At 34.5% G+C, this 13,300-nt stretch overlaps 1 protein-coding gene across 1 annotated transcript in view; it reads right to left on the bottom strand.

Moving 5' to 3' along the window:
- Positions 1-2,594: 2,594 nt before the first annotated feature.
- Positions 2,595-13,300, bottom strand: part of THPO (thrombopoietin) — a 59,189-nt gene continuing 48,483 nt past the window's right edge. Inside the window, exons 2-4 of the mRNA XM_053711942.1 lie at positions 8,107-8,231; positions 7,836-7,922; positions 2,595-3,820 (exon numbers count right to left, since the gene is read on the bottom strand). Of these exons, the coding sequence (XP_053567917.1) occupies positions 3,512-3,820; positions 7,836-7,922; positions 8,107-8,231 (521 nt within the window). The 3' untranslated portion in view covers positions 2,595-3,511. The remainder of the gene's footprint in view (positions 3,821-7,835; positions 7,923-8,106; positions 8,232-13,300) is intronic.

The raw sequence follows: 13,300 nt of genomic DNA, 5'->3' as shown, positions 1-13,300 counted from the left end.
TCCAAATTTTACAAATTTGATACTTTTGCTTCTTCGGAGGCTATTTTTGGGAGAAAAGTTCTTCAAGCAGTGGTGCCTTCCGTTTAGGTATCTGTCTTGTCCCTCCCGTTCATCCGTGTCCTGTTGCTTTGGTATTGTATCCCACAAGTAAGGATGAATCTGTGGACTCGTAATATCTAGTAGAAGAAAAGGAAATTTATGCTTACCTGATAAATTGATTTCTTCTACGGTACGATGAGTCCACGGCCCTCCCTGTCATTTTAGAGAGATTATATTTTTGTTTACAAAACTTCAGTCACCTCTGCACCTTTTAGCTTTTCTCTTCCTATACCTTTGGTCGAATGACTTGGGGTGGAGAGAAGGGAGGAGCTATATATACAGCTCTGCTGTGGTGCTCTTTGCCACTTCCTGTTAGCAGGAGGATAATATCTCACAAGTAAGGATGAAGCCGTGGACTCGTCGTATCGTAGAAGAAATCAATTTATCAGGTAAGCATAAATTTCCTTTTTCATGTTGGGTTAGTGCACATGAGAATATGTGATCGGGTTTGTGCGCAAGTTCGTTTTTTTCACGTTTTTCTCCTTTGACTTCTATGGGGAAATAGGCTATCGCTTGAGCGATATTCTAAGTTTGAATTGTTACGTGTTTTAGGTTAGCACGAGAACGCAGAATCTGACGCGCAAAATGTTTACTACCAGCACAATTAGTGCTTTAACGAAAGCGCTAAATAGAGCTACATTGTAATCTGGCCCTGTATTGTTAAAATGCATTAAAAATAGTAACAATATTCTTCACCAAATATTGTATTTTATGAAAAAGGAAAAGATTTTATGTAAATTACGCAGGAATAAATCAAATAAAAGATGCATAGCGTAAATAGTAATTTAAGTACACTGGATGTTCTCTAATTGTAGCATAATTCTGTAAAGATTTTCACACTACAGAGTTTATTCTTGCAAACTAAAAGGTGGCAAGTTTTTCCCAAAATACTTATAATCCTAATAGAAATACAAATACATTTTTGAAAATTTAGGTGGTTGTAAGATGTTATATGTAGATAGCAGCGTGATTTATATTGGCTGCAGGATATAATTTTTAAAGGTCACCCCCTGTTCATTGCTAACTTCGTTCTTTGTAGCGGTGTCCCTTTCCAGCGAGCTCAATTACTTTCAATAGTAGAAATCTCACCATTCTCAGAGACAGCCCCTTTTTGTGATAATTCCACAGGACAGCCCCTGCGAGTTGCGGCATGAACAAAACAAAAGGTCTGATCTGTCAAAGTTTAGATCATTAGGCCCTTAGAGAGAACAATGGGAAATTAACATTTTAGTACTTTTCTATCACAGCCAAATAAATAGGAAGGAGCTATTTTTAAACAATTTAATACACTCCAGTAGGTAAAATGGATAATTGGGAACACATTAAAGGGGAGAAAAAAGTACACTGTCCCTTTAAACAAGGTATTAACTGAAATGTTACAACATATGGTTAAGCTAGGATGTAAAAAAAATATTTTTAAAAAATAAATAAATAAACTGTCAGTAATTTCTCATATCAAAAATATACAAAAGGCAATGCTTTATTCCCCATCATGTGGGCCCAAATGCTTATTTAAATTTTATAATATAAATACATTTTCTTCTACATTTTTAAAACATATGAAAATAATCTCTATTTTATTCTCTGTTATGTTAGATTTTCTTATATATTTTATATTTTAGCATCAATTGATACATAGAAAACAGGTATATGAAATATAATACAATATATTACAACAGTTCTTATAAATATATTTACATATATACATACTGTTGGTGTTTCTGAATATTTCTAAATAACTACTTCTGCTAGCGTTTCAAAACGTAGTTCTTTTCCATGAGAGCATACCTAGGTAGGCTCAGCTCTGGTGTGTCTTGAACAATATGTGGCAGCTGTGTTTGCAACAATGTTTGTAACAATGTTATAGATACAATGCTTAGGTTACATATACACTTCTAATCCTACCTAGATAGGCTATCATGGAAAGGAGCTAAGTTTTAAGGATAGCAAGACAAGGAAGTCATTTTGAATACAGAAGTACATGAGAACTTTTTTTATCATTACTTCATGAATCATCTAAATCGTGACATTTTAATTTTAAATTCCAAATCACTTTAAGTTTACCATACACTAAAGCCGCATTTACATAGTTGCCAACAATGAATGATCAGCAGCGGGTAAGCGTTAATTCTTCCTTTTTACTAGTTAATATCTCTCGACAGTGTAAATAGTACCTCCTTTTATGTCCCAATTTGGGCAGATCTGTGGGGTATCTTATGCTTCGTGTTCTAACTTTTTACTTTAGCCAGAACATGGAGTCCTCTTCTTTTCTCCCAGGGTGCTAACACTAATTGCAGCGATTAACTATTACCAGCCCCCATTCAAATAAATATACTACTATGACATATTTAATATTTAAAATAAATAAATAAATACATTTTAAAAAAAAATGTTTCTATTACTGTAAGCAGATGGCGACACAATGTTCTAGAACAGGATTTTTGGGACTTCTGATTTATTTTTATTTTTTTTAAAAAGGTGCAAAGATCACTAACAAACAAGATGGATGGCACATGGTTAAATCCTGACTGTGAATGTTAAAAGAATATAAACCCAAATTTTTCCTTTCATGATTCAGATAGAGCGTGTGATTTTAAACAACTTTACAATTTACATTTATTATCAATTGCTCTTGGTATCCTTAGTTGTAAAGTATTCCTAGATAGGCTCAGGAGCAGCAATGCATTACTGGGAGCAAGCTTGCTGATTGGTGGATGCACATAAATGCCTCTTTTTATTGGGTTATCAGATGTGTTCAGCTAGCTCCCAGTAGTGCATAGCTGCTCCTTTAACAAAGGATACAAATGAGAATGAAGCAAATTTGATAATAGAACTAAATTGAAAAGTTGTTTAAAATCACATGCTCTATCTAAATCGTGAAATAAAAAATTTGAGTTTATGTCCCTTTAAACAAAAGCCAATGTGGAATTTTGTGAAGCAGTATTTTTACACTTTACAATTGACTGAATATCAGCAACTATGTAAATGTGACCTAATGCATTTACTCAGTATACACCTGTACAAATCAGGAGCATGAATTGGATGTAGTATAGCTGTATTCTATTACTTTTTTTTTTACTCTCAGCTATTTAAAATATGCACTGACTGGTCTGCAAACCAGTTAGAAAAGAATCACAAAATATATCATGATACATCAATAAATAAAAACAACTATGTCCTTGATACCTATTTAGATCCAAAAGTGTCTCTGGGCCGAGTTTATCATCTCCTGGTATTTTTGGTTTCGCTCTATTGCACCAGTGTCTGTGGTATGGAGCAGTTAATATCATGTATTGGCTGAGTTGGCACAAGTAATGTTTTTCTTTCATATTTTCAGCCCAGTATTTATTTGTTAGTGTTTAATGTTTAATCCACATGCTTTAATTGAATCAATATGCCAAGGTAAAAGCTGTCACCTGCAGTACATTTCTCTTAGGCGCTTCATAAAAAGGGTGACTTTTCCCTTAAGCAGTCTGATAAATCGATGAAAAATCTCTGTGCTATCCAAGGTACTATTGTGACTGGAGAGAGTTGGCTCATGAGGAACAGAAGCGTTCATTTTTACAAATGGCATTGTCTTATTTATGATCCCCCGGGCCTCTCTGATAATGCGAGCTAGATGCAGTATCTGCTGGGAAACACATTGTGGAGTTTCTGTGCTTTGTGTAGCATTCAGCAGCAGGTTTAGGTCTGAAAGGACTTGACTCCCCTGCTGGTATTCCTAGGGGGTAGAACAGAAAACAAGTAGAAATATTTACACAATCGTATGGTCTCTCTTAGTCTTCAAATGCATATATGATTTATCTGGATATTATATCAAATTATTTATTTTAATCTCAGATCAGTGTAGATTTGGTTTCTTCATATGCCTAAGGTTTAGTTCATAGTTCATGTTATTAAATATTTATAATAATTCATTTAACCGCACAGTAAATATATTAAGTAGGTGATTTGCTTTTATATGGCACCTTCCTTCTATGTCAGGTATCTCTACATTTCAAAATAGTCATAAAAGCAATATGGAATTTGGTCCTATTTCCTGATTGTCATCATATTTAATTTGAGTTTTGGGTAAAAAAATTGTAAAATTGGACATGCCAGGATTGATTAAAGAAAACTGGTATGATCTGCAAATGGAACTATTTTCTAATGCATACACAGGAACTGAATTATTATAATGCAGTTTTATATTACCAGATAAACCATACACATTTTACTTATTCAAAGCTTTGAACGAGCATTTTGAAATATTCTCCAATTTCCATAATACAAGATGTAATTTTTGTTTTTTGCTTCTTGATAACTTAAAAACATTGATCAGATATTATTCAGAAGTTCAATGTTTGTAGCTAATGCCAAGGTAAACTGCCAACTGCCAAGCAGCCAAATTGATTTAACCATTCAAGAGTTCAATGCATTTGAAATATGACAAATAAATGGAAAATACATTTTTTTTGTTGCAACAGAGGGTGTATCCAAATGTATTATAGTATTCTAAAAAAACAAATACTGAGAAAGAAGCAATATTTTTATTTTGATGCTTATTATGTGTCACTACCCACCAATAAAGCAGTGAGCAATCAGTCATTAAAGGGACATGAAACCCAAAATTGTTCTTTTATGATTCAGACAGAGAATAGAGTTTTAAAAAAGTTTCCAATTTTCTATTATAAAATTTGCTTTGTTCTCGTGTTATTCTTTGTTGAAGAGATACCAAGATAGGTGCGTGCACATGTCTGGCGCACTACATGACAGGACATAGTGCTGCCATCTAGTAATTAGTCATGTATAACAAACTGCTGTTATATAGTGCTGCAGACACGTGCACACTTCTGAACATACCTTGCTGCTTTTCAACAAAAGATAACAATAAAACAAAGGAAAACAGTATTATGCACCTTGTGTTTTGTAAAATATCTTTGGTGATTTGTCGGGTGGGTATGCCCGCCCATGGAAATGTTGTAACTTGGATTTACCCTGTTTTACCCTGAAAAATAATAAAAAGAAAATATATATAAAAAACAAAGAAAAACTTATAATATAAGTAAATTGTAAAGTTGTTAAAGAGTATGTGCTATCTAAATCATGAAAGAAAATGTTTGTGTTTTATGTCCCTTTAAGGGACAGTTGCACACCTGTGTGCATTTATTTTTTTTTTATTTTTTTTAAGTATTGCTTTTAAAAATGCTTCTGTATATAAAATTGAAATACACTCATAGGGGTCTATTTATCAAACAGTCAATCTCAGTGCATTCGCCGGCGTCAATACACTCGCCAGACATCGCTGACGCGGATCTAAATAAGATACCCTTATTTATAAAAAAAAGCCGTCAAAAACATGCGCGTAAAGTACGGTGCGAAGATCATCGGACTGTTGTTAACTAACAGTCATCGATATCCCGGTTATTCAGGTTTTTCCAAAATTTATTTATACCATTTCATTACTGTCCATGAACAAGCACATTTCTGTAAAGCTAATCTTTTATTTTTCAACTGTTAATGTCCAAGAAATAGCTACATCTATACCTCAACAAACAATATCTTATAGAAAGTTATATTTATTTGTTATACAAAAAAATCTGTTATATGATACTTTCACATAAACTAATGTGTATTTGTATTTCTAGAAGTCATGATATGCTTTTATCTCATGTTTTTTTTTTTATAAATGATTATTAATGCTAGAATTTGTACATATATCTTTGCACATACTTGTGTGTGTGTATATATGTGTGTATATATATATATATATATATATATATATATATATATGTGTGTGTGTGTTATGTCAGAAATATTTTTCATATTTACATGTCCCTAAATTCCTTTTTTTTTTGTTCTAAACAATGTTGTCTTTAATATCTCTGTGTTTATTTATACCACTATATGTATATAGTGTAAATGTATTATTATTCTGAGCAGGAATAATTGCAAATATAACATGTAATCAGGGTATCATATGTATTTATTTGAAATCAAGGTATATTTTAAGAGATGGGACAGTTTTCTCTCTGTACCTGTGTAACCCCTCCTGATTGCAATCTAGTTTTTAAAACCACCCCTTCACAGGTGTTATAAAATGACATTTCTTACTGAAAAAGAAATTCAAGAGAAGGAAGAAACACACTGAAAATAGCATGACAGTGAAAAGGTGATTTTAATTTCTGCTGTATCTGAATCATGACAGTTTAATGTTAGGTCGTCTATCCCTTTGAGCTATCAGGTTAAGAATATATTGAATCAAACATCAATTCGAATTTTAAAATCCTTGTCTAAAATATTACACTGTGTGTCCTAATGTCAGCATCAATGTTTATCTTTAATTCTAAATGAACATATACATACTTTCAAAGTATAATACACAATGTAACAAATGACACAAGTTCTGATGAGTGATCAATGACACAAGTATCGAGCAATTTGATTCGTTAGTGATAATTTAAAATGTATATTTGAATCAGATTGGCTGATGTCATAAATCATGTGATTATGAATATTCCAATCAAAAGTGGTTGAAAAATTCACTAGTGTGTAAGTTGTTTAGGAGGTTGCGTCATAATTTGTGCGAAAAGTGTTGCGTCAAAATTGGTGCGAAGTGGAGAGTGTGACTTGTATTACATGACTTAAACATGGTGCACATAGATTTTTCACAAAAAATAAAAAGGAAGTTAGCTATATTATGTTGTGTATTTATTTCATTTTTATCTCTATATCTATTAGTTTGAGAAGTTTGGGACAAAACTTTGCACTGAATATGTAGAAATAATATTGTCCCCTTGCTTTGTAATGAGAGACAAATTTGTAGCATAATCCATAAGTAGTAATGTATTTTTGATTTTTATCCCTATATCTACTAGTGCACCAAATGTGGAGCAATAATATTGTTTGATTTAAAAAGGGTATACAATTTTAATAGAGTTTCTAATTTACTTTTATTATGTAATATACTTCATTCTCTTGCAGCATCAAACATAAACTTTCTGTGTTTTCAGACTCCCATTGAATTGTATGGCATCCGCGACCTCAAGGGTGGCGGATTGAAAACTAGGTACGCTGCGTCGGAATAGACGCGAACGTACCTGTTAAATGTTTGATAAATTTGGAAAAGGTTCAAATAGAGTCAAAGCTGAATTAGAAACATCTGTAATGACGCAAGCATCGATCTGAGTCGGATTAAGATTGCAGGATCGTATATTACGTCACAAATTTCATCATTTGCTGATCTTGACGCCCTGATAACTACGGCGGATCAATCTCGCCACAAATACGAAGCGAAATTCAATCATATTTTCAGTTGACACTTTGATAAATAGACCCCATACTCTTCAGTTTTGACTTTTATCTCTTTCTTTAATATTTATAATATTTAAATAGTGCTTTTTTTATATACACGATGGAACTTTTTTCCTTTTTAGCGGTTAATGCTTATATACTACTTTCTCCACATATAAGTGATGTTGGGCATATATTTTATTATCTTTAAAACATTTTTTCATAAAGGGAATAAAAATACAAAATATTTACATTTGAAATAGTAAAGCAGACTGTTTTCTTTGTTGTCTGGCAGATAAAGGTTGCGGCCTTTCAAGACCTACATTTTTTGTTTTGTTTTTAGGTCTTTAATGAATTTCATAAATTCAGGTTGTCTCAAAGTAAAATGCAGTTCATATTCACTGCACTAAAAGTTTTATCTTTCAGGCAAAATAAAAAACAACACCACCCCTCTTTTCCCTTACCGTCATATTACTCCAATCTGTAAGTAAAACTTCAACATTTGGAAGTGTGATGGGAACCTGCAGAAGAGATAGGTCTGGACACTGTGCCTAAAGGGAAAAAAAATGAATGAGTTTGGTTATTAATTATTAAAGGTCTATACATTGTTACAGACACACAACCTTGCTGTTGCTATGTTGCGACCCATTAGCCTATATCCTTCCATGTAAATAGTATAAAAAAGTAAGTTAATGTACTCTCCTACCCTCCCTCCTTTTACAAGCCTTCTCTCACCGCCTTTATTTCCATAACTCGGGTGCGATTCACATACACATGGATGAGACGACGGTCACACATTAACCTGGGTTTCATACTGCTCATATTGGGACACAGAACAAGAATTATCAGAAGATAAACTCCTACAAGAAAAAAGAAAACATAGTGTAACATCCTAGGGGACGCAAACCGATAAGTGTCCTAGGAAAACTAAAAGCATTTGTCAAAATATAGATACTACCATTTACATATAAATTTGCTGAGATATATCCTGAATTAAGGAATGCAGTAAATTGTAAAATATTTGAGCCAAAGGTGGAATGTTACAGGAAAAGAGATGTTTCCTGAGAAGCTGATACTGTTTGTTTAAGGTCGGGACTTAAAGGAACATTTTAATCTACATTACACTGTCACTATTTAGCAGCTATGTAACAGTGTAATGATTATAGAAAGTTTTACATATAATTTAATCTATAAAAATACTTCCTGAATTAAACTACCAGATTGGAACTTATCACCAATGTATACTGATATTCATTTGTTATTGGATATTTAACAAATTGCAAGCAACAAATAAAAAAAATAAGTACAAATATACTGTATAGTAGGCAGCAGGTAGTCTGTAACAAGCAAGTTTGTCATCATGATATATGAGAAATAAAATTCACAGAGTTGCTGAAGTCTTTACATGTAAACTCATTTCTTTTAACAGAACAAGATCAATATAAAGAACTAACAAAATACATATAAAGTAACATATATATAAATATAATGCAAGAATTATGCCAAAGTATTAAAGAAAATGATAAAATACAGCATCCTGCCCAATAGACCCAATGATTATGTTCTAACCTAAATTTCTCTATTAAGTGGATGGCCAAGTTAGGCATGAAAAAGAGTATAGAATGAGAGGTAGTATCCCCTATAGTACGATTTCCAGTAAAACATCATGTCATAAAACATTTCCAACTGGTCTAACTTTAAGTAGTGGAATCTCTCTAATAACAGGGTCTTATTCACTCTCTCCTTCCATTCGAGAATAACTGGGAGGATTAGGACTTTTGCAAAATTTAGATTATTTGGCAAGCAGCATTTAGGAGTATATGTCCTAGATATTGTTTAATTTTACATTTGAGTACTAGGGGTAGATTTAACAAGCAGCGGATGCTGCTTTCTAAGCCCAAAGTTTTAGGATTGGCTGAAATGTAAGTTAAGAAGCAGCGGTTGTAAGACCGCTGCTCCTTAACTTCGACTGAAATCATCCCAATACGATCAGGATGATTGACACCCCTGCTAGCGGCCAAATGTGCAGTGGGTAGCATTGCACAAGCATTTCACAATAAACGCTTGTGCAATGTCAAATGCCGACAGCATATGCTGTCGGCATTTAGTGATGTCGGGCGTACATTATTCGCTACATTGAATCATGTCTGCCCGACACTTGTTAAATCTACCCCCTTAAGTGAGATTAAATAGGAATACAGTGGGTTCTGCTGTTAAATTACAGCTCAAAATCGTATTAATCTCCTATGATATTGTTTCCCAGTAAGTACTAAGCTTAGAGCATTTTCTCTAAATGTGTGCCATATCCCCCCTAGAGGGACAACCTCTCCAACATTTATCCAATGCATTGGGTAAGAAGTGCTTAATTTTGTGTGGGGTATGGTACCATTTCGTAAGGATTTTAAGATTGGTTTACAGAGCTGATGCGGAATAGGCGGACTTAGCAGTGCAGTCACATATAGTCTTCCACTTTCTAGAGTGTATCATATTTGGGAAATCTCTATTCCAAGCTATAATGTGAGAGAGTGTTTCTGAGAGAGCATCACTTTGGAGCATTAGGTATAAAGGGGAAATTAAACCTCTACAAACTTTATTTGGGGAGCATAGTGCCTCAAATTTGGGAAAGGGTCTCATGAGATTAATCTGATCCTTATGAGTTGTAATGTAAAGCCTATCTTGCTGAATCCTTAAGCATATACTGATATTCTAATTGGTCACTATTTGTAAACCACTTTCTGCATGTGAAAGTTTGTGCTTGATATCATTATTATCATCTATACTATAATTGCGTTTGTAACGCATCCGTCGGCAGTTGCGCACACAACCACCGCACGAAGTAACTAAAAAACACGTAACTGCCCGCAAAAAATAATTAAAAAAAAAAAACGTAACCACCCGCACGAAGTATAACATAAAATAACCTAATCTGCCACACAAAGTATTAACAAACATCTAAACCACCAACCCCCACATCGCAAAACAATAAAGTAATTAACCCCTAATCCACAAATAACATAATTAAAATATTAACCCCTAAACTGCCAAAACCCCCACATCGCAATAAACCTAATTAATCTATTAACCCCTAATCCGCAAAACCCCCACATCGCAATAAACCTATTTAACCTATTAACTTTTAAATCGCCAACTCCCCACATCGCAATACACCTAATTAACCTATTAACCCCTAAACCGACAACTCCCCAAATCGCAATAAACCTAATTAATATATTAACCCCTATACCGCAACCCCCCCCACAACGCAAATAGCTAATTTAATTACTAAGCCCCCTAACCTAACACCCCCTAAATTGACCCCAATTACTACTAAATTACAATGAAATTAAAAAAATCCTAACATTAAATTACAAAAAATTAAAAAGTCTAACATTACTGAAAAATAATCAAAATTATCAAAAATAAAAACAATTATACCTAATCTCTATGAAAATAAAAAAGCCCCCCAAAATAAAAACACCCCCTTATCTAAACTACCAATAGCCCTTAAAATTGCCTTTTGTAGGGCATTGCCTTAAGTTAAAAAACTCTTTTACCTTTAAAAAATACTTAGTCCCCCCTTACAGTAAATAAACCCCAACCTAACACTAAATAAACTAAACTACCCATTGCCCCTAAAGGGGCATTTGTATGGGCATTGCCCTTAAAAGGGCAGTCAGCTCTTTTTCAATCCCAAAAAACCCCAATCTAAAAAAAAAACACCCCAAAAATTAAAATAAAAAAGCCGTAAACTAAGCCCCAAATAGGTACTCACTGTTCCTGAAGTCCGGCGGAGAAGGTCTTCCAGACGGCTCCATCATCTTCTATCCTCATCCGGAGCGGAGCAAAGGTGCGGAGCTGGCTTCCCCGATGCACGGATCCTCAGCGGCGGTTCTCAGTGGTCGTCTTTAGCGGCGGTCTTCACCCGGGGCGGTCCTCAGCAGCGTGGAGACTTCTCTTCATGCGATCGTCCGTCGCACACTGACGATTGAATGCAAGGTACCCCATTTTTATTGGGGTAACTTGCATTCCTATTGGCTGAAATTTTTAAATCAGCCAATAGGATGAGAGCTCCTGAAATCTTATTGGCTGATTTGAACTGTCAATAGGATTTCAGTTGCTCTAATCCTATTGGCTGATTTCAAAATTTTAGCCAATAGGAATGTAAGGTACCCCAAATTGAATGCGGTACCTTGCATTCAATTTTCAGACGGACATTGGATGAAGTGGAACCTCCACGCCGCCAAGGATAGCCACCGCTGAAGACCGCTGCTGAGGACCTCCGCTCCGGATCCACGAATCAAGGAAGACTGCTCCGCTTCGCGCCACCTTTGCACAGGATGAAGATAGAAGTTGACGGAGCCGCCTGGAAGAAGACCTTCTCCGCCGGACTTCAGGAACGGTGAGTACCTATTTGGGGTTTAGTTTTAGATTTTTTTTTTAAGATTAGGGATTTAATGGGCTGTAAAAGAGCTGATTGCCCTTTTAAGGGCAGTAAAAGTGCTGAATGCCCTTTTAAGGCCAATGCCCATACAAATGCCCCTTTAGTGGCAATGGGTAGTTTAGGTTTTTTAGTGTTAGGTTTTTTTATTTTGGTGGGGTTGGTTGGGTGGGGGGTTTTACTGTTGGGGGTAATAAGTCATTTTTGCAAGTAAAAGAGCTTTTTAATTTAGGGCAATGCCCTACAAAAGGCCCTTTTAAGGGCTATTGGAACTTTAGTATTAGATTAGGGGGTGTTTTTATTTGGGGGGGATTTTTTATTTTTATAGGGGTATTAGTTTAGGTTTAATTTTTTATTTTGGATAGCTTTGTTTATTTTTTTTCTGTAATTTTACTTTTTTATTTTTTGTAACTTTAGCTTGGGGGTTTGTATTTTTTAAACATAGACTGCCCTCTGGGCAGGCTTATCGCCTAGTAAATAATAATAACAGTAAAGACTCACATTTTTTCTTTTTGTACCTTGTATAAGTTTCAATAAATACATTAAAATATTTTTTGTGTGTAGTGCTTTTCCACTAAAGCAGAAATATCCCAGATATTTGGCATAATTTTACAAGAGCTGTGTTTTCTTAAAGGGCCATAATACCCAAATGTTTAAACACTTGAAAGTGATGCAGCATAGCTGTAAAAAGCTGACTAGAAAATATCTTCTGAACATCTCTATGTAAAAAAGAAAGATATTTTACCTCAAAAGTTCCTCAGTAGCCACCTCCCATTGTAAAGGATTTCTAAGCAGCATTTTAGTGTGTCTGTCCTGGGACAGCTGAAAGGATGAGCCTCGTGAACTCTCATATTATTTCACCAATCAGGTAAAGGAAGCTTACTATGAAATCTCATGAGAGTTAAGTGAAATCTCATGAGATCACAGCAAAAGAGTTCATGACCTCAGCACTGCTGATGCTGATTGGCTGCTGTTCATTTCTTCATTTTTTTTAATTTTTTTTTACCTGCAGCTCTGCTGAGCTGAGGAGATTGTGAGGTAAAATATCTTCCTTTTTTACATAGAGATGCTCAGGTGATATTTTCCTGTCAGCTTTTTACAGTTATACTGCATCAGTTTCAAGTGATTTAGCATATGAGTATTATGTCCCTTTAAACGCCTAGGTAAACAAATTGTTCTTTTTCAAATATCCAAAGAAGGAGTGTTTCCTACTGTGGGCTAGATTATGAGTGGCGGGCTAGCTTTTGTGTGCGAGCAATAAGGAGTGGATGTTGGAAGTAGTGTGCATATTATGAGTTGAAAGTAAACGCGTTCACTTGCGTGCTATTGGATTTAACACGCGTCAGGGGTTAGCGCAACTTCAGAGCTCTGGTTACCTGTTACGTGAGACAAAACACATCAAAAATACATTGTAAACAGATGTTATGATAGGAAAGTATGAGGTTATCTTTATTATATACTTATTTTTCCTCACTGTTTTTCTCTATGTTG

The sequence above is a fragment of the Bombina bombina genome, chromosome 4 (genome assembly GCF_027579735.1).
Source record: "Bombina bombina isolate aBomBom1 chromosome 4, aBomBom1.pri, whole genome shotgun sequence".
NCBI lineage: Eukaryota > Metazoa > Chordata > Amphibia > Anura > Bombinatoridae > Bombina > Bombina bombina.
Note: the sequence above shows the minus strand (reverse complement) of the source record. Positions and strands in the feature narration are given on the sequence as shown.